This window comes from Triturus cristatus, chromosome 7, assembly GCF_964204655.1.
Source record: "Triturus cristatus chromosome 7, aTriCri1.1, whole genome shotgun sequence".
NCBI classification, from domain to species: Eukaryota; Metazoa; Chordata; class Amphibia; order Caudata; family Salamandridae; genus Triturus; species Triturus cristatus.
Genome location: NC_140590.1, coordinates 1,616,997,683 through 1,617,021,147, shown reverse-complemented (window position 1 = coordinate 1,617,021,147; position 23,465 = coordinate 1,616,997,683). Strand labels below are relative to the sequence as shown.

Here is a 23,465-nt window from a genome sequence, read left to right as displayed (position 1 = left end):
GTTGTGCACCGGGGATTGAGAAGCCCCAACCCCAAGCACCATCTGCACCGAAGATCAGCCCCCACACTCCACGAGTCCTGCGTGGGACCCTTCTGCATTTTCCTGCTTGCCGCGTCTGTCCGGTTGCTTGCCCGTTGGCTAGTGGCCTCTGTGACAACGCATCCTGAGATCTTCACTGCTGGTTTGGCTCCTCCAGACTGGCTCCCGCTTCCTTGCAAAAGAGAAGCACCCCAGACCTTCCTGGTCTGCACCAGAAGCCAGCCCTCCGTTCTTCGTGGGTTCCGCTTGCCAAGGCTTGGTGAGTCCTAGTTCAACTTCGACACCGCCGACAGCAAGAGCCTTCGTGGGACAGCTCGCCTCCTGGTCCTGGTTGTACTCGACGTCTCCTGGTCCCCGTGGCTGCAGCGACAAGCTTCACCTTCACCTGCAATCTTCACAACATCGCCTGGTTCCTTCCTGGTTCCACGTGGTCACTGGCTAGTGACCTTGACTCTGTCCCTTCTGCTTGCAGGTCTCCTCTCTTCTTGATCCCAGCCTTGGGATCCACCGGACACTCTTCACTGACTGCCTGTCAGCAACTTTGCTTCAGGCATCCATAGAAGTCCACGACGAAACCCGACGCAAGTTCACACCTATGCACCCGCAGCCCGTGGGCTTGGTAACTTGGGTACTTCGGTGCTCACAAGGGTAGTGACTATCCTAGGGTCTAGTTTCCGAGTCTCGACTCTCTAGCTGCTTCAGAATTGTCCTTAAACTGTTAATTTCTAACTGCTAGTAATTCTATCGACTTTTACGCATTACGCGTGAGTGTTTCCACTCTGCACCTGAATCCCGTGGGCCTCCCACTTCCTAACTGTTGCTAGTGTAGTGTAGCCCCAGCGATTCCCTAGGCCTAGGCCTATCCTATTTCCGTGACAGTGGTCCTTATACCACTTCTTTAGTATATGGTTTGCGTGGCCCCTAGGGCCTAACTGTATTACTTACCTGTGTGACTTAATGTATGCTTAAATAAGACTGTGTTGTACTTACCTCTAATCTCATAAAGAGTGCTGAGGGTTTGACTAGAATAAATACACTTTATTTTATATATATATCTGTTGTGGTGTCCTTTCATTTGGTATTCAAGGGATTATATATGGTATCACAGCTGGCTTCACATGCCATTCAGAGTTTAGCCTAAGACTGCTCTTGTCCATGCTACCACTAGGATAGCTGGTCTATAAGGTTGACTTTACAACCAATCACCATAAGGGTTGTTTGGACTGATATAAGGTGTACACTAGAACTAGTGACATCATACATCAGGCCAACTTCTCACACTAATTCCTAACTATAACGTGCCTGAAACCTATGTTTTTTTTAGTGAATATATATATATACATATATATATACTATACACATGTATATATACATGTATATGTATATATACTTTTCATGATATGTAAGTTTAGGTCAGTCAGCTCGCTAAGCATAGAATTTTCCCATTAGGGGCTTGATTGCTGCTCCGAAACCATAAGACATGGTATCATTGATGAATAGAGGAGAAAAGTATAACATTTAAAATACAATTGTGATCCCTAAAAGCTGACATTTTGTAAATATATGTGGCTCTTTTCTGTAGTATTTTTATCATTGGATTAATTATTGAGTTACTTGCCTTATGACAAATATGTGTATATATTTTGTAAATAGATCTGTATATATAAGTTTCATTGCCGAAGACATGCTTAAAGATGGCTGTCATTGTAAATACAAATCATGGGCACATGAGTTTTCCATAGGCCATCTTCGCTGTTTATGAAATCAATTTTTAACGTCATCACTATACACTTTAAAACGGTGGTTTGTAAACTAGCTCACCTTCATCGAAGAAGGTGGCAACGCCGAAACGCGTCTGTTGGTGCGGGGGAGGTTTTCGCACATTAAAGACTTTTTCACTGCAGAATTCCCGTTAGTGCTCTCCTTTTTCGGTGGACCTGGATCGTCTACCGGTGTAGCAATATCTATATCTATATATATCTATATATATCTATATATATATATATATATATATATATATATATATATTATAGATATATAGATAGATATATAGATATATATATGAAGTCTTTGGACTTACCTGCGAAATGCTTACATTTTCATGGTAAACGCATGCGTGGTAAAGGTATGCGTTTGTGGTAACACCGCTTACGCTGGATCTTGTGGATAAGGTTTGTGCAACCCTCATACGCAGTACTGCTCAGTTGACACCTTCAATGCCCCATTGCTGACGTGTCCAGGACCATTCTATTGGCACCTTCAATAGCTCTCCTGATTTGTTCATTTCTACTCTGTTGACATGGCAGTATCAATGCATTGATGTATCTGGCATCGCTCTATTGACACTAACCCTGGGCGTAGTTCGTGAAGTAGCGCTACGCATAGCTATGCAAAATGCACTTCGCACTACGCGAGATATGCGTAGCACTTCGCGAACTGCGTGGTACCCTGTTCGCACTGTGCAAGATGCCGTTTTCAATTATTGCACAGTGCGGACAAGCATCCGGCACTGTGCAATCATTGAAAACGGCATCTTGCACAGAGCGAGCTGTAGTTTTCTGCCGTTCTAGTAAATTTTTACTCGAGCGGCAGCTTTCTCAACGCGGACTGGTAGTTTCTCATCGCGTGCGGTCGCGAGCATACGCGACCACTCGTAATGAGAAACCTGACCTCCCCGCGTTGAGAATCTCGCCGAATGGTTTATTTTCCACGCTCGTGAGCGGCAACTTGATGTTGCTGATCGCGAACTAGGAAAAAGACTCGCCGGGATGTCATTTTGCTTGCTCGCAGTCGCCAACTTGACTTTGAGGACCGCGAGCAAACAAAAAATGACCACTACGCTACGCTACGCGTGTTTGCACTGTGCTACGTGCAATTCGCGTAGTGTGAAGTAGCGCAAACTTCGCAAACTATGCAAGCGTAGCGTAGTGCTTTGCCCAGGCTTAATTGACACCTTCAGTGCCCGTCTGTTGATTTGTGCAGTGCCGTTCTATAGACAGCTTCAGTACCGCTCTATCGTTGTGTCCAGTAACAAGGGACCAAGTCGGGGGTACACAAGGGTACACGGCATCCACCCACTATTTTCACAGGGTGGACGCCGTTCACCCGGCCAAGAAGTTGGGCCTCATAGAGATATCCTGAGCTGGTCCTGGTGTAATATTTAGACACCGGGACAAGTTCAGCGGGGCATGCGCGTTTTGTGCTTTCCATTCCCAGCAGCAACGTGCAGGCAGGGAGGGGAGCTTTTTTATTTTCACCTCCCACTGGGCCACCCATTAAGGCCAAAGTTAAGAGGCCATCAGGCTTCCTTTTGATTGAGTATCCTGACAGCGCGTGGCCTGGAACCTCAAACTTGAATGGAAATGCAACGGAGGGGAAACCAAAGCATACAGCTTGTTACCAGTTCACAGGTACTTGGCGTACGTTAGACTTTTTTCAGTCCCTGTGTTTAAATGCATGCACTGTAAGAATGTCAGATGTGTTGGTCTGACACAGTATTCACACTAATAACAATTTTAAATAGCACTTATTTTTTATAGCTGCACTCATGCAGGGTGTCAGAGCGCTTCATGTAGCATACACATTGACAATAAATCATGTTAGTGTATAAATCAGTGTACAAGATGTGTGACATGAGACAGTGAGGGTTACATGGTGTAGGAGTCACGTGTCCTTCATAGCTCACTGTGCTATATTAGAAAGGTTACAATTTATAAACTTGTAGTAACAAAAGGTCCTCTGTGTAAAAAGCAGTAACCCACTTACCTATTTACATTTTTTTTAAATTGTCAGCTACATGTCACATGATGTCCTTTGCAGGAGACACATTAACCTTCTCTACTTCTTCGATTTAAATCTGGGACTACAAAAAACACAGATCTCTCCAACAAACGCTTTCACCTACAGAGTTATATCACCATTATTACTATTCCCACAGATTACGAGGCACCTGTACAGCAGATGCCTTAACCCCACATAATATTTTAAAATCCAGACTTTGCAACGAAATAAGCGGAACAGATCTACTACCATGGTTCTCCCTGTTGCCGTTTCTTTGTGTCAGGGTTTAAAAAACAAATTCTATTAGTTGAACCCTAGATTTAGCGACAGGAATGTGCCATATTTTTGGCACAACCCAGATGCAAAATCTCAATTGTTAAATCTCATAAAGCGCTTAAATGTACTCATAATATACCTGCTATACATTTGTGTGAGGTCTTAATATCAGATGTTACTCCTTGTGATGTCACTTCCAGTGAGACCAGCCGGTCTCTTCCTCTGATATTTACAATCTAACAAGCGGTCGAGAAGGCCCTTTGTTGCAGTACAATAGGTCTCGCATTTGCGACAGTTTAGGCTATTAGTTTTGTAAATGACAATGCCTTTTATTTATGTTTTAAAACCCAAAACATAAATAAGAGGTATTGTCATTTACAAAGCCAATAGCTCAAACTCGTGTGAATGCAAGACCTATTGCATTGCAAATGCTTGTTTAGGAATGGTGCCCTGCCAGTACCGCGTTATTGTTGTATCGAGTACCTCTTTATTGATGTATGCAGTAAGTCTGTACTCACACGCCTCCACTCTGTTGATGTGTCTAGTTCCGCTCTATTCTCGCCCTCAGTAGCTCTCTATTGACGTATTGACACCTTTAGTACCGCTCTGTCTATTGGCTTATCTAATAACCCGCCATTGGCCTGTGGACGCGGCAAGCCTTGTTCATATTAGTTAATGATCGGCAACAGGACAGGACCTTCCGGTCCTGCGGATCTATGGAAGCACGAGACCCTGACGTGCGCCCAGCCCCCCACACACCCCCAGGGCCTGGCCACTGAGAGCCGTCGCTGAGACCCGCCCAGCACCCAATGGGACGGTCCAAGAAGCTCGTATTTATGAGCCAACGCCGCCGACCTAAACTCCATCTGACGGACTCACAGCTGCCCAGCAGTGACCCGTGGACCCTGGACCAACTCCCGCGACCGCTGCACTGACGGGCCGCGTACTGCATCCGCCCCAGCCCCTCGACAGATAGCTCCATGAACCGCACACCCAGAACCCTGGACCTGAAGCACCCCTGCAGCCAGATGCACGGCAAGGAAGCCTTCAGGTGAGTGGGGCAGGAGCAGCTACGGGCCGCGAAGGGTGATTGCAGCCCCCTGCCTGCCCTGCACTCTGCCCCTGTAAAAGCGCGCGTGCGGCGGTGTGCGCCAGTGTGCCCAAGAGCAGGTGTGCGCTCTGAGCCGCTGGGATCTGTCCTACCCAGCTCACTTCCTAATGTGCCATGACCGCCGACTATGGCAAAAGTTGCTGCTACACTAAAGTAGGGAGAGGTCAGTTGAGCTTCAGAAAGTTGAAGAATAAGTTCTTGCCCAAGGGATGTCATTTTGTGATGCTGACGCACCTCCTCATTTCTCTGTATGTCCAGTCCCTTTTCAGGTACTTTCACTCTTTAACATCTCTATTACTCAGTATGTCCAGTTCCTTTTCTAGTACTATCACTACCAGTCCGGTTTATTATTCTGTATAGTCAGTCCCTTTCTGATACGATGACTCCTTATCCCCCCATTAATCTGTATGTCCAATCCCTGTTCTGGTTCTATTACCCCTAGTCTCCTCTATTGCTATGTCCCTTTTCTTTTCTAGTACAATCCCTCCTAGTCCCATCTTTTACTCTGTATGTTTAGTCCCTTTTTCTATCACTAAAACTCCTTGGACCCTCTATTTCTTTGTATGTCTAGTCCCTTTTCTTGTACTATCCTAGTCCCAGGGCTTTAAGTGGGATGAAAAAACTAGGGGGGCTCTCAAAGGGGGGTAGTCAGTGTAATTAATTGCGTGGCTTAAAAACACAAGCTAAACACCTGTGACAGGGCACAAAACAGAGCCCGATAGGGAGCCGTTTCGGGGACCCCTTTAAAAAACTGCTGGTGCTCAGCACCGGTGAGACCCGGCCCAATTAAAGCCCTGCCTAGTCCCATCTCTTACTCTGAATGTCCAGTCCCTTTTCTTGTACTATCACTCCCAGGCCCCTCTATTACTCCTTATGTCCAGTCCCTTTTCTTGTACTATCACTCCCAGGCCCCTCTATTACTCCTTATGTCCAGTCCCTTTTCTTGTACTATCACTCCCAGGCCCCTCTATTACTCGTTATGTCCAGTCCCTTTTCTTGGACTATCACTCCTAGGCCCCTCTATTACTCCTTATGTCCAGTCCCTTTTCTTGTACTATCACTCCCAGGCCCCTCTATTACTCGTTATGTCCAGTCCCTTTTCTTGGACTATCACTCCTAGGCCCCTCTATTACTCCTTATGTCCAGTCCCTTTTCTTGGACTATCACTCATTGGCCCCCTATATGACTCTGCATGTTCAAGTCCCTTTACTAATACATTCTCTCATAGTCCCATCTATTATATTGAATGTTCAGGCCCTTTCTGGTACTATCAATCCGTGGCCCCTCTATTACTCTCACTGTTCAGTTCCTGTACTTGCACAATCCCTCCTAATCCCCTCTATTACTCTGTATGTCCAGCCCCTGTTCTGGTACTGCCCCCTCTGGTACTCTGCGTGTCCAGTGCCTTTTCTGGTACTATCATTCCATGTCCCATCTCTTGCTCTGAATGTCCAGTCCCTTTTCTTGTACTGTCCCTCCTTGGCCCCCTATATCAGGGGCGGCTCTAGGCTCATGGTGGCCCTGTGCAGGGAGCGTAGTAGGGGGCCCCGGAAGAGGGGGTCCGGGCGGGGCGGAGCTCAGGAAGGTGTTTTAATAAAACGTCCATAAAAGGCGTTAGATGACCAGTACCTGCGGCTGCTCCTACCCTTCCGAATTAGTCTCAGAACGATAACATTTAGGAGGAGGAGGAGGGCATTGTGACACACGACATGAGGGACTGTCACAGACGGCTGCAGGGCCATGACAGGACCTGTGTACTCTGGATACACGGGCAGCGATGTAGTAAATAAGGGTTCGTTTTCACCCAGGCACACCAGGAAAACTGCGAAAGAAACGAATTTCCGCAACCTCAGCACGTGACGCAATACTCATGTTTACCTATTTTTACCAAAAACCTATCATGCTTCCCTTTCTTCCCTTTTTCACCTAAAATGGTTTTTTTCTTTGTATTCAAAAAATTGTAAGACTCACTGAGACACACCTTCCTACCACAGTTTGGCAATGTGTGACAGCTAGATGGCACCGCACGCGTCGTAACGGTCCGAGTCCGACCACCAGAAAGAATGCAGACTGATGACACACGCCACGCTGCACGCGGGAAGCAGTTTGAGGAGGTTGAGTCTGCGCAGATCACTCTATCCTCAGCTTCCGACATCTGCCAGCCGCAACGCCCGCCTTGGTGAGATTGAAACACCCCGGCGCCACTTACTGCCAAAGTCGGACGGTGTGTTGCTGGACGCTACACCCAGCCTGCAATTGCGCATCTTCACTGCCTGGGCTGTACTGACGGTCAGTGATCGCCTTCAGCCAGAAAGGTGTATGTACTGTGGGAGGTAAAAGCTTTAGTCTGTGCAGGCGGCAGTGGAGCAGCCGGCAAAGGATTTCTAACTTGGTCTTATTTGAGTGTTTAGCCAAGGTCATAATTCTGAGGAAGGAGGCAAAGCCATGCTTATAAACTACCCTTTCCAAGGGTGTGGTTTGTCCAGAGAACTCGAATAGAGGTTCCTATTCCAAGATAAAGCAGAAAACTTTCCTGTGAAGCATTCACAAGAGGAAGATGAGTTGAAACACATTTTTTCCCTATTTTTCGTCCCGTTCATTGTACAATGTTTTCTTTATTTTTGCTTCATGCAGTTGAATTCCATTAGATTCTTTGGTCTGGCTCTTCTCTGTTCCATGTGCTTCGGAAAGTTTGGTTCATCACTTATCTACTACAACAATATCTCCATCTTCACTCAAGGATTATCAAATTGCCACTTTATTGACCTTTGTGTTTTTTCATCTTAACTGGGACCCTCTTAAGGAGAGCATGTGATTACTTTAACATGTTACACTGTGCAAAGCTATATTGTGGATACTGGGAGGCGTCGCCTTATCCTCAAGAAATTAAGAGAGAAACTGGACAGACATTCACTGCGTCCAGTCTTTGACATAGGGCTGGAGAGATCCATATTTACTTCTTACCAGGACAAACCTCTCCAAGAAAAAAAGAACTGATCCTATATGACAATCAGGCTGGACATCTTTGTTTCTAGATTTGTCCCAGATAGCTTAGCACTAAGTGGAATTACTTGCACTGCACACCCTCAAATTCACATGCCCTGTAGCCACCTGCAACTTTCCTTTTGTGTTGGAACAAGAGCCGGCTATAAGAAACAATACTCCAATCAGGTAGACTCCACAGACTCTCTCTAATTCGTGACCCCTTTAAACAGCTGATACTGCCCAGCTCCGTTCTTGCAAAGAATGCTTGATATGCTTTAGCGTGTTAGGAACTATATTTTTTTAAAGTGGCACACCTTAAGAAGGGCCTTTGGCTTACCACGGTACATACACCTCTAACCTGCATAGGAACTAGCCCGCAAGTACCAATTGCTTGAATTAGTCTGGACTTCAGATGAAGCAGTGTAGCAACAGTAGGAAAGCACACTTGATCAGGAAAGGGTTTCAGAAGCTGCAATATTACTGCAAAGCTGTAGCTAAGACGGATACTGCCATTTGTTGCATGCAACTCAAACGTGGTTTTAGCCCAGACCACAGAACTGCTAGCGCTGCTACTGTAGAAGTACAGAGGGGGCGGGGGTAACAAAAGGCAGTATATTCAACTATACTTCCTAACCACTGAGCTTCTGGGACAGATATGAAAAAGGGAATGTCATCAGAGTTGTGAACAGTGCCAATGTGGTACATCTGTAGTAGCAAATCTGGTCCCAGGAAAGCAGGGCTTAAAAGTTTATTGATCCAATTTGACACCTGAGATTATTTCTATATACAAGAAACATGCAGAAGAAGCATCCGTTAGAAATACTATCAGTGAACTCTGGGGCAAACACCAGGAGACAGCATTATTGACAACAAAGAGACCCTAGCAAAAACTGATGATGTAATACACAATGATCCCATCCAAAGGAAAGGGCAGCTTAACTCACATAGTGGTTTCAGTAACATATGAGAGAAGAAATGGCACCTCTCCCACCCGTGCAAGAAATTAAAAACCAAAATCAGTGACACACTGGCCATGAGAGAAGATTTTGAACCCTAAAATTCACCACACAACCACCACCCCTGCCTATCTGGCTGCCAAGCTCACCAGGTCTGTTGACTCTCTACAAACCACAAACCGGAAGGCACACATTCAGATGGGAAATGGAAAAACCAAGACAACAAGCCTGCTCTGTCCATGCAGCAAGAATCTGAAACGGCATACCCGTAACCATCGAGGCTGACAAGACCAATCCTGCTCTCAGAACACAAGTGCCCCTGCAATCACTTTTCAACTGAAATTTACCCCTTGATCTTATATAGGGCTCCACTACCTTCCTGATCGGCTATATTTGTGCTGTACAAATAATACATAAAAAACACTGAAAGACGATATTTACTAACACCAAAGGCAGATTCCATGAAAGACCACAGAAAGAGAGCCCAACTATCAGTTACATCAAACAACCACATTGAGAAACACACCATCAATGACTGATGCACAAGCCCAAACATTGAACAGTGAAAAGAGGTACACCAAGCTGAAGAAAAAGAAACAGAGGAAGAGACAACATCGCTGTCACATCAGTTTGAGAGACAGGCACACCAACAGTCTGATAACCGGACCACAGACATAAGCACGATGCAGAGTAAGTCATCACTGACACACCACATACTGAAATTTTAAGCGCATACTTATCGTGATAATTAAACTGCAACTTCCAAAACTCGAAGTACTACTGGCTTAAAAAAACTCACAACCCCCTTGAGGGCATCACACATCACACTGTGCTTTCCACTTGGCAGGGACAACAGCAATCGTACATATGGAAATAGAGAGAATCAGTGGCGCACAAAAGTTTGCCATGGTTAAAGACAGGCTTAGCTGAACAGATACGGCAACATCGGAAGTGACAGCATTACTGACACGAGAGGGAGACCGCCAGAGAGCCAATGGCATTGATACCAAATACATTATAGGAGACCACATCGCTGGCATAAAAATAAATCGTTGGGGGCGGGGGGTGGTCGCGACTCAGCACTGACACAAGACACAGACACTAAAAGAGGGACACCGTAGGCGAAAGTGGGAGACTGATACTAATGAGAGGGACATCGAGGGAAAGCCGAGTAAAAATGAGAAACAGCAGCAAAACACCCAAACAAATAAAGGTGCACTGACTTTAGAAACAAACACTAAAGTGACAGTATTGCTGCTACCAAAGAGACAGCGGCACTGAGACAGACACCAGGAGTGACACTGTCAAAACCGAAGACAAACACTGGTAAATGAACAATAATTAAAAGAAGAGCATTACAGATAACGAACAAAGACAACTGGGGAGAAAGTGACTGAAACTTAAAAGATCAACTTGGAGGTACCGAGGACGTCATGAGATACGGGAGATTTTAATGTAAATCATCTCAGAAACAACTAGCCAAGCAGGGGCGCCAGAGGCAGCGTAGAAACAACTAGCCAAGCAGGGGCGCCAGAGGCAGCGTATACTGACTCTGGTGCCGCAATAATCGAGACACTGGTGTCTAGGTTCAACTAAGAGACTGTAGAGACAAGCAGTGGGACACACCAAAAGCAATCACTAACACGGTCCCTAAGAGGCGACAGGGTTTCAGACACTAGAACACAGCATTACTGATGCTAGACAGTAGAGTAGGCTTTCTGACACCGGAGGTGCAGACGCCAGGAGATGCAGCAGCTGATTCCCCGGAGGACCACCTGTGGCGGTATTAGACACCCCAGCTAAACACCAGAAGAAACTGCATTATCCTCATCAGGATCAGAGGCAAACACTGAGAGGGGTGTCAGAAGAACCAGTCTCTGCTGATGGGTACCGGAAAACTCGTGGGATATGCAAGGAAAAACAGAAACTGGCGCAGGAAGAGGACGTAGCATCAATACAGACAAAATAACACCATGATAGCCAGTATTCCGATCCCCACAGAGACAGAAGCACTAATAGGCAGCGTTACTGACCCAAAAAGAAAGACAAAATGACAGACAGCACTGACACATCCAGAAAAATACAGGGAGTAAAGGAACCCTGCATTCAGAGACACACATGCCTGTTGCCCGCTTCATCCGCCTGGAAGGCAGATGCCTCACCTGCATCCAGTCACCGCTGTCCCGAGTGGACAGACAGACGGACTTGGTCCGGTATGCGGCCCTCAGGCCAATAAGAGCTTGTGACTGGTGTGGTAAATATTTCATTACCGGTACTATTTTTTATGCGGTAAGGTCTAGTAAGAATAACTCAGTAAATATAAGAGGCAGAATCCGTGGTATTAGAGGTTCTAAAAGGCTTTATTCCTCTACAAAGGAAATACAATTCGAATTGCAGGCTTCACACTCCATCACCATGAGGGTTCAGGAAAGGAAGGCAATACATTATTGACAAGTAATGGTATTTATATGGAAAGCATTACATTAAGACAGATGCAAGAGGCGTAACAGCTGATAATACAGATATAATACACATACGTAATGAAAAAAGGCGTAAACATAGGTGTAACCAAATACGTCATTAAACATGATGTCACAAGTGGGTGGATCCATGAGAGAATCCTGCAATGTCAGCAGAAATACTTGGCAGAGATGCGCGCGCAGCCGCATGACGTGTGATTGACGTGCAACTAGAGGGTGAAGGGGACTTGACATTTAGCTCTACATGTGGAGACAGAAGTCTGGGGGGTCATGTCAACCTAATCCCAAATCATATCTGATATCTTATGTTTAAAGAACTGTATTATCCAAAAGGAAAAGTCTCTCGGACGGAATCTATTCTATACTGACTGTTAGTGCGTGTACAAGCGTCTAAGTGTCTACATGAGATGCGAGGGGGCAGGAATCTTCCATGGTAACAGGGGCTATGAATTACTTGCATGAGGACAGTGAGGCCTGACCCTTTGCACGGTAGCTGGAAGAATGTTTACCTAAACTACTAGACAGGAATGCATCGGATGAGGAGCGGAGCAGATAATCTTGAAGGTGAAATACAGTTTTTGGCAGGCAACAGGCTGGATTAGGCACCGTTAGCCGCGCAGGGAGTAGGACAAAGTTCATGGATACAGATGCATGCTCGGACTGGAGCTTTCAGAGGCAGAAGGCAGGAAAAGGCTTGATGGCAGAATTCAGGGCCTACTCGCCTGAATCTGTGAAATGTGGAAAGTGAACCTCATAAAGTCGGTGGCCTTTCATACCTAGGAATGGGATATCTGACCCATTCATGGTGGATCTGATAGAGGACATGTTGACTGTGGACGCACATGTATTTGCGTCTTGCAAAACTGGAACTGGAGGGAACATACATGTACTTATAGCATGCACATGGAGCCGTTGGGGTCTTCGATAGGGGACATAACTGATCACAAAATTCATATTTCCTCATTCCCTCCTTGTCCCCTACGGACCCTCAGGAGATATCAATCTTCATCAATCCATCGATCTGTTCATATAGCATCATTTGTTCTTCTTTCTTCTTCCGGGATTTTGAACGAAAACTTGGAGGTGGGATACACGATGTGGCACACAGGCCACAAATCGCTGGCCCACATTGTAGACATAAGCAGCAACTGAATAGTATGAGAAAGCCAATACCTAGGAAGGATAGGATCCTCCATCCCCAGGCTGACAACATGCTCCAGAACCAACCGGACCAAGTCCAGGTGCCTGGGCTCTGGTGTATCTGGCTTATAATCTTATGAAGGCGGGTTATGGCTTTATATACTGACGGTGAATTTTCTGGTATGAAAATCCAGCAACTTGATCCGATGACTCTACAAGCTCCGCCCCTATCAGCCAGGATGACGTCAAGGACAAGACGATTTTGAAGCACAACAATCCGCATAGCAGACTGCTCTTCTGTTAAATTGCCTAAGGCGGAAGTAGTCTCGTTTACTACTGCTTCAAGGGTTCTAGTTAATCTACGTATCAGCTTACTATTAGTGACTGTACCTATATAGGGAAAGAAACCTTTATTGAAATCTGTATATTGTTCCCATGCCGTTTCAGTGTAGTCGACAATCGGGAGATCTCTCTGCTGTCTATTGTGTACTAAATGGGTATTTCTGTGATAATCAGGAGGAGCTAGGAAAACAGGTGGCAGAAGGAATGCTATGTAACAGGTACCATCCCAATCTAGAGGTAGACATATATATGCGGTCTGGCCACATATGAAGTAAGAATGACGGGAAGCTCTAAATGTAGATTTGCCTTGATCACTGAATTTTATTACAGTGGTGCATTTACTATGGCCCATGTGTATGGAACCATTCTTTCTTACACATAATTCCCCTTTAACTGGGAATACTGACATAGCGGGCAAGATTGGTGTAGCTTCGGATTCGACATTCAGAATCAGGAGGTTAAGTGTAAAATTACCTAATCCATATACTTCATTTTCTAGATCAGTTCCTGTTCTTTTGGGAAGTCCCTCCTTGTTAGGGTAGCAGACTTTAAGCAAAACCAAGTTCAGGTTTCCCCATACCCAGTTGTCTTGATAAACTGCGAAATTTGAATCTAGGGAATTAATCAAACTAAACCATGCTCCACAGGAGCCATTGTGTGTGAACGGATATGGAAAGAGGGGCAAAACTCCCTTATAGTTCTGATAAGGAGGGAGTCGGCCACATATCCAACAATTTGTAGCATTGCTGGTCTGATGGGAATGATGTAACATACTAATGAATGTGTTGTTGCGCAGCGCAAATCTATAGGACAACTCATGCAGAGGTAATTCACTAAAAGAATGTTCAGCAGTAACATTATAAGCACGTTTAGAAATAGGGTAATACATACGAAGTAATATACTAGTTATAATGATCAGAAAACTTAGAAAAAACAAAATTAATAGTGTTACTGTGCAATGACTACGAAGCGATTTACAATACGCATGCTTTTTAAGCTGCATCTGTTGATTTCTTTCTCTATTCTGGTCTAGAGGATACATGTCAGAGACAAATTCAACCGATTCACCTTGGAGAGGACTTAAACAATCAAATTGTCTGACTTGCTAGACCTTAATTTCAGTTTATAAAGTTCCGTTTTCGTGGGTTCAACCAAGGGGAGCTTTGAGTCTGTCTGTGAGGAAATGCAGGGTTGAGTGTTCACACTGGACGGTAGTCCATAAAATTTCTTGATATGACTCGAGTGCAACCACCGTTTAGGTCCCTCGATCTTCACGGCTGTCCTTGTTGCTAGTAGAACAAGTTTTGGTGATTTCCACCTAGGCTCCAGTTGGGTCTTCCGGTCGAAATTCCGCACTAGGACCAGATCACCTGGAACCACGTCATGGGGCTTCACCTCAGTGTTATCGGGAAAAGCTGCAGCTACCTGTGAACGACAAGATTGTAGTGCAGACATCAAGGAAGCCAGGTAATCTGTCAGCATATTACAGTCAACATCAGTGATTTTGCGAGGTATATGCGTCCCCCACATATTTGGTGGTCTACCGAAGATCACCTCGTACGGGGATAGCCCTGTTCGAGAATGTGCTACCATTCTCATGTAAAAGAGTGCAACTGGTAAGGCTACTATCCAATCGACACCTTTTTCTCTACATATTTTGGACAATCTAATTTTCAGAGTTTGATTATGGCGTTCCACGAGACCTGCTGCCACAGGATGTCGGACACAGTGGAATTTCCATTGGTAGCCTAACAAAAGTGAAACGTGTTTCATTAATTCGGATGAGAATGGCTGGCCGTTATCTGAGTATACAACACGTGGCAAACCATATCGTGGGAAGAATTCTCGCACTAGCTGTTTGGCAGTAGTCGGGGCAGTGTAATCTGAAACCGGGTAGGCTTCTGTCCAACGGGAAAGAGCACAGACAACTACGAGAACATATTTGAATCCTCGACATCGTTCCATCTGGATATAATCCATCTGGAGGACTTCAAAAGCATGATCGGGAGGTTGAAATCCACCCTGCTCTACGGGGATGCTTTTACCTGGATTAAACTGACAACATATCATACAGGTACGTACTTTCTGTTTGGCTGCTGCTCGCAAGTGTTTGTTGAACCAAATGTGTTGAATACTGTCTAGCATAGCTTTTTCTCCTAGGTGCGCTGGACTGTGTATTTTGTTAATGATGACTTGAACCATGGAATCGGGAAGAAACCATATAGATTTTTCCTTCGTCATCCATCCTTGATCCGTTTGGATCCCTCCTAATTCAGTCCATTTCTTTATTTCTTCTGGTGTAGCGTGTGTCTGTATGTCAATTATATCAAGGGCGGGATCCTTAACTGTCATGCAATGTGTTGGTGTCGGAACTATTGTCTTTGTCGCGTCAGTTGTATGAGTCTGGTTCCGAGCAGTCTGTTTAGCTGTTCTGTCAGCTAGGTCATTACCCTGAGAAATGATATCGGTAACTTTTGTATGAGCTTTGCATTTCATAATCGATATTGCAGTAGGTAAATGAATAGCATCTAATAGTGCTTGAATGAGGGGTCCGTGTTGGATGTGGGCACCGTGAGAAGTTAAATAACCTCTCTCTCGCCACAGCACGCCGAAGTCATGGACGACTCCGAATGCATAACGTGAATCTGTGTATATGTTGACTTTCTTATTTTTGGCTTGAATACAGGCTTGTGTCAGAGCGATGAGCTCTGCTGCTTGAGCTGACAAAATGTTAATACAATTTGTTTCAATGACTTCAGTGTCTGTTGTGACTGCGTAAGCGGCCACTAACTCTCCTGTACTTGTTCTCATACATGAACCATCTACATACAATGTCAAGTCTGGATCTAATAAAGGGATATCTGTCAAGTCTTGTCTGGGTTTTGTCGTGATAGTAATGACTTCAATACAATCATGTGCTAATGGATCTGTTCCATTTACTGGCAAAAGTGTGGCAGGATTTAACGTATTACAACGTCTGATTTCTATGTGTGGCTGAAACAATGTCAATTCGTAACCGGTGAGTCTCGCTATAGTCAAGTGTTGTGTTTGTGTGCGGTTCAAGAGAACCTCTACTGCGTGTGGTACTTGTACTGTCAATTGATGTCCTAACACTATGGCATCGCTTTGTCTGATTGCTAAAGCTGTTGCTGCCACTGATTTCAGGCACGCAGGAAGAGCCTGAGCTACTGGATCTAATGTACTAGAGAAATAAGCACATGGTTTGTGTGATCCTGCTTGTTCCTGAGTGAGTACTGACAAGGCAGTACCTTCGCGTTCTGTAACAAATAGTGTAAACAGTTTATTGTAACATGGTGTTGCTAAAACAGGTGCTTGGCATAAAGCTTTCTTTAAGTTTTCAAAAGCATGTGTATGTTCTTGAGTCCAAGGGAGGACAGTCGGTGTGGCGGCCTCCTGTGTTGTCAACTGGATGAGTGGTTTTGCTAGAAATGCATATTGAGGGATCCACTGCCTACAGTATGAAGTGAGGCCTATAAAAGCCCGCACCCCCTTTTGTGTCTGGGGTGGTGGCATGTTAGCAATTAACTGGATGCGGTCGGGTGTAAGCTGTCTTCCCTCCTTGGACAGCGAGTGCCCAAGGTAGACAACTCGCGGGACACAGAATTGCAGCTTAGAAGGGGACACCTTGTGCCCCTTGTCGGCCAGAAATTTTAAAACCGTCAGTGACGCTGTTTCACATTCGGGTTCGCTTCGGGCGGTGATCAGCAGATCATCGACATATTGAAGCAAGGCAGTGTTAACTGGCATGTGGATACTGTCAAGTTCTCGTTTTAGTGCTTGGCTATAGATGCTGGGGCTTTCTGTAAATCCTTGAGGTGCGCGTGTGAATTTAAAACTTCGTCCATTCAAACTGAATCCGAACAAATATTGACTTTCCGGATCTATTGGGACGCTAAAGAAAGCATTCTTGAGATCAATTACAGTGAAGAACGTTGCTTCTGAATCAATAGCAGTTAGTAATGAAGAGATATCTGGGACCACAGGGTATTGTGGTACAATACATTTATTTAATTCGCGCAGGTCAATAACTAATCGATATACTGGTGATGCTTTTGGATCCGTTCTTTTAAGAATCGGAATTATCGGGGAATTGCATACATTGGAGTCGGTTTCGACAACCACTCCTTGTGCAATGAGTTCGTCAATGATTTGCAGTAAGGCCGCAACAGCATCTGGTGGTAACCTATATTGTCGCATTCGTGGTAGTACTACTCCTGTTTTTAGTGTGACTCGATATGGTGTAATGTTCATGCAACCAACATCAGTGGGGCCTTGTGCCCATAAATGCGTAGGTAAGCTCTGCAGCCGGTGATCCATGTCTCTGGACACGTAGTGACCTTTAAAATCACGTAAAAATAATCGTACTCCTTCCGGAGAACAACATATTATAGCTCCTAGAGCTTTCAATGTTTTTATACCTAACAAGTTTTCTGGACATGATTTAGTAAGCAATAAATCTGTAGTTCGTGTCAATGGACCAACCGTAAGTGGAAGGGGCTGTGTTACGTCATTAATTATAGGTTTTCCTGAGAATCCAAGGGAAATATTTTGTGAGCCTGAGAGGGGTGCCCCTGGAACTTCACTGCGTCGTATAGTTGTTCTGCTTGCCCCTGTATCAAGTAAAAACTTTCTGTCTTCCCCTAATAGTTCACTATGTACATAAGGTCCCTCTTGATCTACAGGAACCTCAATAAGGGGTAAGCCAACTTCCCTCTCTAGGCTATTTCATGTGTATCGCTGATAATCAGGATAATCTGCTTGTGCATACTGGTACATCTGTTGCGTTGTCGCTTGTGTGGCAGCAATAGGCTGCGCTGGTGGTGGTGCTACGGTCTGTTGTGGAGCTGCCTGTTGCGGAGCTAGTTGTTGCGGAGCTGACCTATGTTGTGCATGCTGAGGAATTTGTTGTTGATTCTGATCCTGTCTAGGTGGACGTGGTCTTTCCTGAGTTCTACCCGTGGCGATATTATGTTTCAAAACTGGACAATCGTGTATATAATGACCTTGTTGTTTACAATAGTTACATGTCCCTTTAACTGGACCTGTTGAATCACCCTTTTGGTGACCATCAGCTGGAACTGACTGAGCGACAAGCATTTTCATTTTTGTATCTTTCATACGTCTTTGTTCGTGTTCTTGTTCTTCTCTAATTCTATTGTGGTGATATTGTAACATCTGTAACATCTGTGACGGGGTGTTACCCTGCCAGGTACTCTCAAATTTCAATACTCTATTCTTAACTTGCGGTAGGGAATTTTCAACTAATTTTGTCACAAACAAATGTGGATATGACTCGCTACTTGCTTTTATGCCACTGTTTATACCAAAACATTTTTCAAATCGGGAATAGAAATCACTAGTGTCTTCATCTTGCTTTTGTTTACAGGCTGAGATTGCACCCCAGTCCTCCTTTTTCGTAGTTAATAAACGTGGCAGTACCTGTACTAGTAATCCTGGTAGTGCTGTAGTCTTTTCCCCAAGCCCTGCTCCTGCAGCTCGGGCCTTTTCTTCGTTTTCTAATGCTGTCCAATCTATCCTTTGGTCTCCCACCTCCCATTCCTTTTCTTTGAGTTTCTCGTAAACACCGGCAGGCATTAACACTTTCAGTATTTTCATAATGTCGGGGTAGGTATACTCTCCCATGAGTAGCATGTCTTTTATCTCACGGTGGAAACCTGCTGGATCCTTGTCATGGCTGGGTACTACTTTCTTCATTTCTAATAATTCGATTTTAGTTATAGGCGTGTACACAAACACGCGTGTAAAGTTATTACCTTCACCTCTGATTGGGTGTACTTCGCGTAACGGATTCAGTCTATCTATGTGATACATTTTTCTTCCCATAGTGGGAACTGGAACGTGTTCTGGGCACACGAAAGTTATATACTGGTTTCGAAATTCTAGAATTTCTTTAATCAAATCAGTACCTGAACCTTTCCATTTATTCGTGAGTAATTCGGTCAATATGTCAGATAAGGGTCCAGGATCGGAGTGTTGACTTTTATATAATATAAGGAGGTGTTGAATCATGTATATACTAGCTAAACGCTGTTCGTCTGGGGCAAGATTCAGAAACGTGTGTGCTAGTGCATCATCACTGTATTTGCTGGGACTGTCAGCCCATTGTACTGCTGACCTGGCCAATTCTTGTTCATCCATGGAATCGAGCATACGGTACCCCCTTCGATCTCGGAGTAATTTATCAGCGGCTTGGAATAGGTGTTCAGGGGACCTTGTATTTAACATAGGGGTTTGAAAATGTCTATTACATTCTGGACGTATCGGACATATCGGATCATTGAAGCCTCTAGTATTATTATGGGGTCTTCCTCTACCTACGTAAGCTATCGTTTCTATTTGTTCTGATTCTTGCTCCTCCTCTCCCTCTGATTCAATTCTGTCTGCTTCTCGTCTTTCCTTATGTATTCGTTCTACTTCCTTGCGGATCTTTCGATACATGGCGATTACACACGCCTGTCTATCATGTTTCTCGTCTGATATGTTCTGACCCCATTTGGCAAGTTTTTGCATGGTATCATGATCTGCCCCAGGCCTGTCTTGGTTCCTGATCACGCAGTTTATGAAAAAACGTAGTAGTTGTCTTTGTACATCCACTTTCTGGTACTCCATAGCTTCGTTAATACTTTCTGGGCCTCGCCCTGTTTGGACAAAGTGATATATATTGTCTAGGTGCTCAACCATTCCTGGTATCGTCATTAAATACAATGTAGCCCGTCTTATACGTAGTGATGATATTAGCAATCTGTCCTGTTTACCTGGCACTGGATCGTATCTACAATCCACAAGATGTTCTCTAAACATGTCGGATGTCACTAGATGGGGTGTACGTTGAAGTGCTAAATCTCTAAGGGTCTGTTTATTTCGTGGTGGTGTGGCAAACATGTCTGTCGTACCTCCTGTAGCACCGTCTGAGGTGCTAGGCACGAAAGGATTCGTTGGACGTAAGATAGAAATTGTAGATGCGGGAAAAACAGTAGAAACGGACGGACCTGTGGGAACTAGTGCAGGAGTTTGCTGCTGCGGAGATACAGACGGATGCTCTTGGTGTTGAACACCATCGGCAAGCGGTGTGTGTGGTATGGTATTAGCATACTCGGGAGCTACGTCATCTAAATAGGAGGAAAGGAAAACGTCCTTTGCTGTTTTAGGATGTGCTTTTGTCGGGAGCAATGGAGGAGTCAAGTCTTTTGGTATTTCCGGGGTAGCCTTAGGTAATCCTTCGGCCAGAAGAGGATACATACCATTCATAAGAGTGTTTCTTTGTCTATCTACTTGTTCCGATTTAACTCGGGTACCTTCCTCTATTAATACATTTTCTCGGGTTTTATTCGAATTCTCCCTACCTTTCTCTTCCTGTCTGAGCGCCTTTTCTGTACGTCTATATGATTCTTTACGCCATAATTCAATGGCATCTTTCTGTGACTGTCTGGCTTTCTTTTTCCATAATTCTTCTTCTACTCTCATGATGCAGTCTGCATCCCAGGTCCCCGCTGCGGGCCATCTTTGACTCTCTGGTAAATCCTTGGTGTAGTCCACCCATAAATCAAGAAATAACACGGCATCTAGGCCATGCTTACGATACATAAAGTACCCTGGAGTGTCCCTAGGTGGGATGGGAACAGCTTCTTCGAGTACCCCTTTTCTAGTTTTGATCTGTCTTAATTTCGAAAAGAACGGCATTTTTAGATCTGGTTACTTAATCTTAAACAACCTTAATACAAATAAACACAATAATGAACAGTCATTCACACCACAATGTATAGAACGTATTAAAACATTTAATATTTAACATTTAACGAATAATGATGACTAATAAGAAACTAGTTACTGACATAATACTAACACTAAATGATACTTAATTATATGCAAGACATACTAGATATACTGCTAAACAGTACAGATACACTGCTGAAACAGTGCAGACCGGATTTGTGTACCCAAACCCGTCTTGACCGGCACAGACTATGTGCACGTTTAAATGCCTCCCCGGCAATGGTACTCACCGGGTAGCTCGGAACGGAAGGCCTCGGAACTGAACTGAAACTGGACCGGACTGGACTCGACTGGACTCGGAACTTCGGAACCTGGTGGGCCTCTGTATACCTCGGATCTTGCTCTCTCAGCTAGGCTCTGGTCGGGATACTTCGCACTTCTCACCGCCTCGTCTGGGTGTTGATCGCAGCCTCAGTCACCTCCGCTTGGCCGGAGGGAGATACAGGAAATCCTGCAGGTACGCGTTTTTGTCCGTTCAGCTGTGGCAGGAGACCGGGCCTGCAACGCACCTCCGGCGCGTGAGATGAGAAAGTGTCCCTCTTCGGGCGCCAATTTCTGTGGTAAATATTTCATTACCGGTACTATTTTTTTATGCGGTAAGGTCTAGTAAGAATAACTCAGTAAATATAAGAGGCAGAATCCGTGGTATTAGAGGTTCTAAAAGGCTTTATTCCTCTACAAAGGAAATACAATTCGAATTGCAGGCTTCACACTCCATCACCATGAGGGTTCAGGAAAGGAAGGCAATACATTATTGACAAGTAATGGTATTTATATGGAAAGCATTACATTAAGACAGATGCAAGAGGCGTAACAGCTGATAATACAGATATAATACACATACGTAATGAAAAAAGGCGTAAACATAGGTGTAACCAAATACGTCATTAAACATGATGTCACAAGTGGGTGGATCCATGAGAGAATCCTGCAATGTCAGCAGAAATACTTGGCAGAGATGCGCGCGCAGCCGCATGACGTGTGATTGACGTGCAACTAGAGGGTGAAGGGGACTTGACATTTAGCTCTACATGTGGAGACAGAAGTCTGGGGGGTCATGTCAACCTAATCCCAAATCATATCTGATATCTTATGTTTAAAGAACTGTATTATCCAAAAGGAAAAGTCTCTCGGACGGAATCTATTCTATACTGACTGTTAGTGCGTGTACAAGCGTCTAAGTGTCTACATGAGATGTGAGGGGGCAGGAATCTTCCATGGTAACAGGGGCTATGAATTACTTGCATGAGGACAGTGAGGCCTGACCCTTTGCACGGTAGCTGGAAGAATGTTTACCTAAACTACTAGACAGGAATGCATCGGATGAGGAGCGGAGCAGATAATCTTGAAGGTGAAATACAGTTTTTGGCAGGCAACAGGCTGGATTAGGCACCGTTAGCCGCGCAGGGAGTAGGACAAAGTTCATGGATACAGATGCATGCTCGGACTGGAGCTTTCAGAGGCAGAAGGCAGGAAAAGGCTTGATGGCAGAATTCAGGGCCTACTCGCCTGAATCTGTGAAATGTGGAAAGTGAACCTCATAAAGTCGGTGGCCTTTCATACCTAGGAATGGGATATCTGACCCATTCATGGTGGATCTGATAGAGGACATGTTGACTGTGGACGCACATGTATTTGCGTCTTGCAAAACTGGAACTGGAGGGAACATACATGTACTTATAGCATGCACATGGAGCCGTTGGGGTCTACGATAGGGGACATAACTGATCACAAAATTCATATTTCCTCACAGGGCTCGGCCGGACGCGGAGGCTCTCAGATCTCGCGGACGCCACCAGCTCAGCAGTAAAAGGCTTCGTCCCGAGCCGCGGATGGACAATAGAAGACCAGACAGACAGACAAAGATGGTGGCCTCCGTGAGCGCGCCGCGCGACCGTTGCGGGGGAGGCGCGAATCAGGAACGAGGAACACAGGTGCGGGAAGAGGGGGGGTGACGGTCAGGGTGTTTGCAAGTTAGTGGAAACCGGAGGCGGCCAAATCCCTGCCAGGGGCCGCCACAAATATGTATTGTATCCAGTGGTCGAAGTGGGGGAAAAAAAGTAGGGGAACTGTGGGTGGAGAATCAGAGGGCGGGAATAACCTGAGGATGGGATCAGTGGGCGGAGTTAGAGGTGTGGCCAGGATTGGCAAAACATCCCAATCTTTAGTATTTGTTTGGCATTTCACTGACCATTTACAGCTTATTATGTTATGTAATTCAACCAATGGATACACATGATTATTTAACGATTAATATGAGATATTGACATTAAAATAAATTCACAAAGTGGGATATGTTTCTAATCACAGAATGTCCCAAATATGCTTAAAAGTGGAAGAACAAGCCATTTGTTTCTGAGCCATGGATTTTCGGTTGTCAGCAATGTACACAGAGACAACAATTTTACGTGTGTAAATCACTGTATGGGAAATGTTACATCAGACAGTGGACTACAAGGTGTAGGAGTCACATGACAACCATATTAGTAGGCAGTATAGTTTAATAGTGATTGATCTGGAGAAACACAAACTCAGAATTTA

The 23,465-nt window shown here is 44.9% G+C and overlaps 1 protein-coding gene and 1 long non-coding RNA gene across 3 annotated transcripts in view; one reads left to right on the top strand and one right to left on the bottom strand.

Annotated features, from left to right (window-relative positions):
* The window catches only part of LOC146812526 (uncharacterized), a 77,853-nt gene that overhangs the window by 7,975 nt on the left and 46,413 nt on the right, over positions 1 to 23,465 (bottom strand). The window lies entirely within an intron of this gene.
* LOC146812525 (purine nucleoside phosphorylase-like) overlaps positions 4,766 to 23,465 on the top strand; it is a 71,452-nt gene continuing 52,752 nt past the window's right edge. The window contains exon 1 of one of the 2 annotated variants that reach the window (XM_085619542.1): positions 4,766 to 5,146. In XM_085619542.1, coding sequence (XP_085475668.1) covers positions 5,076 to 5,146 — 71 coding nt within the window. In that variant the 5' untranslated portion in view covers positions 4,766 to 5,075. Of the gene's footprint in view, positions 5,147 to 22,748; positions 22,859 to 23,465 lie in introns of those variants that run through there. The other variant, XM_085619543.1, reaches the window with a different exon arrangement.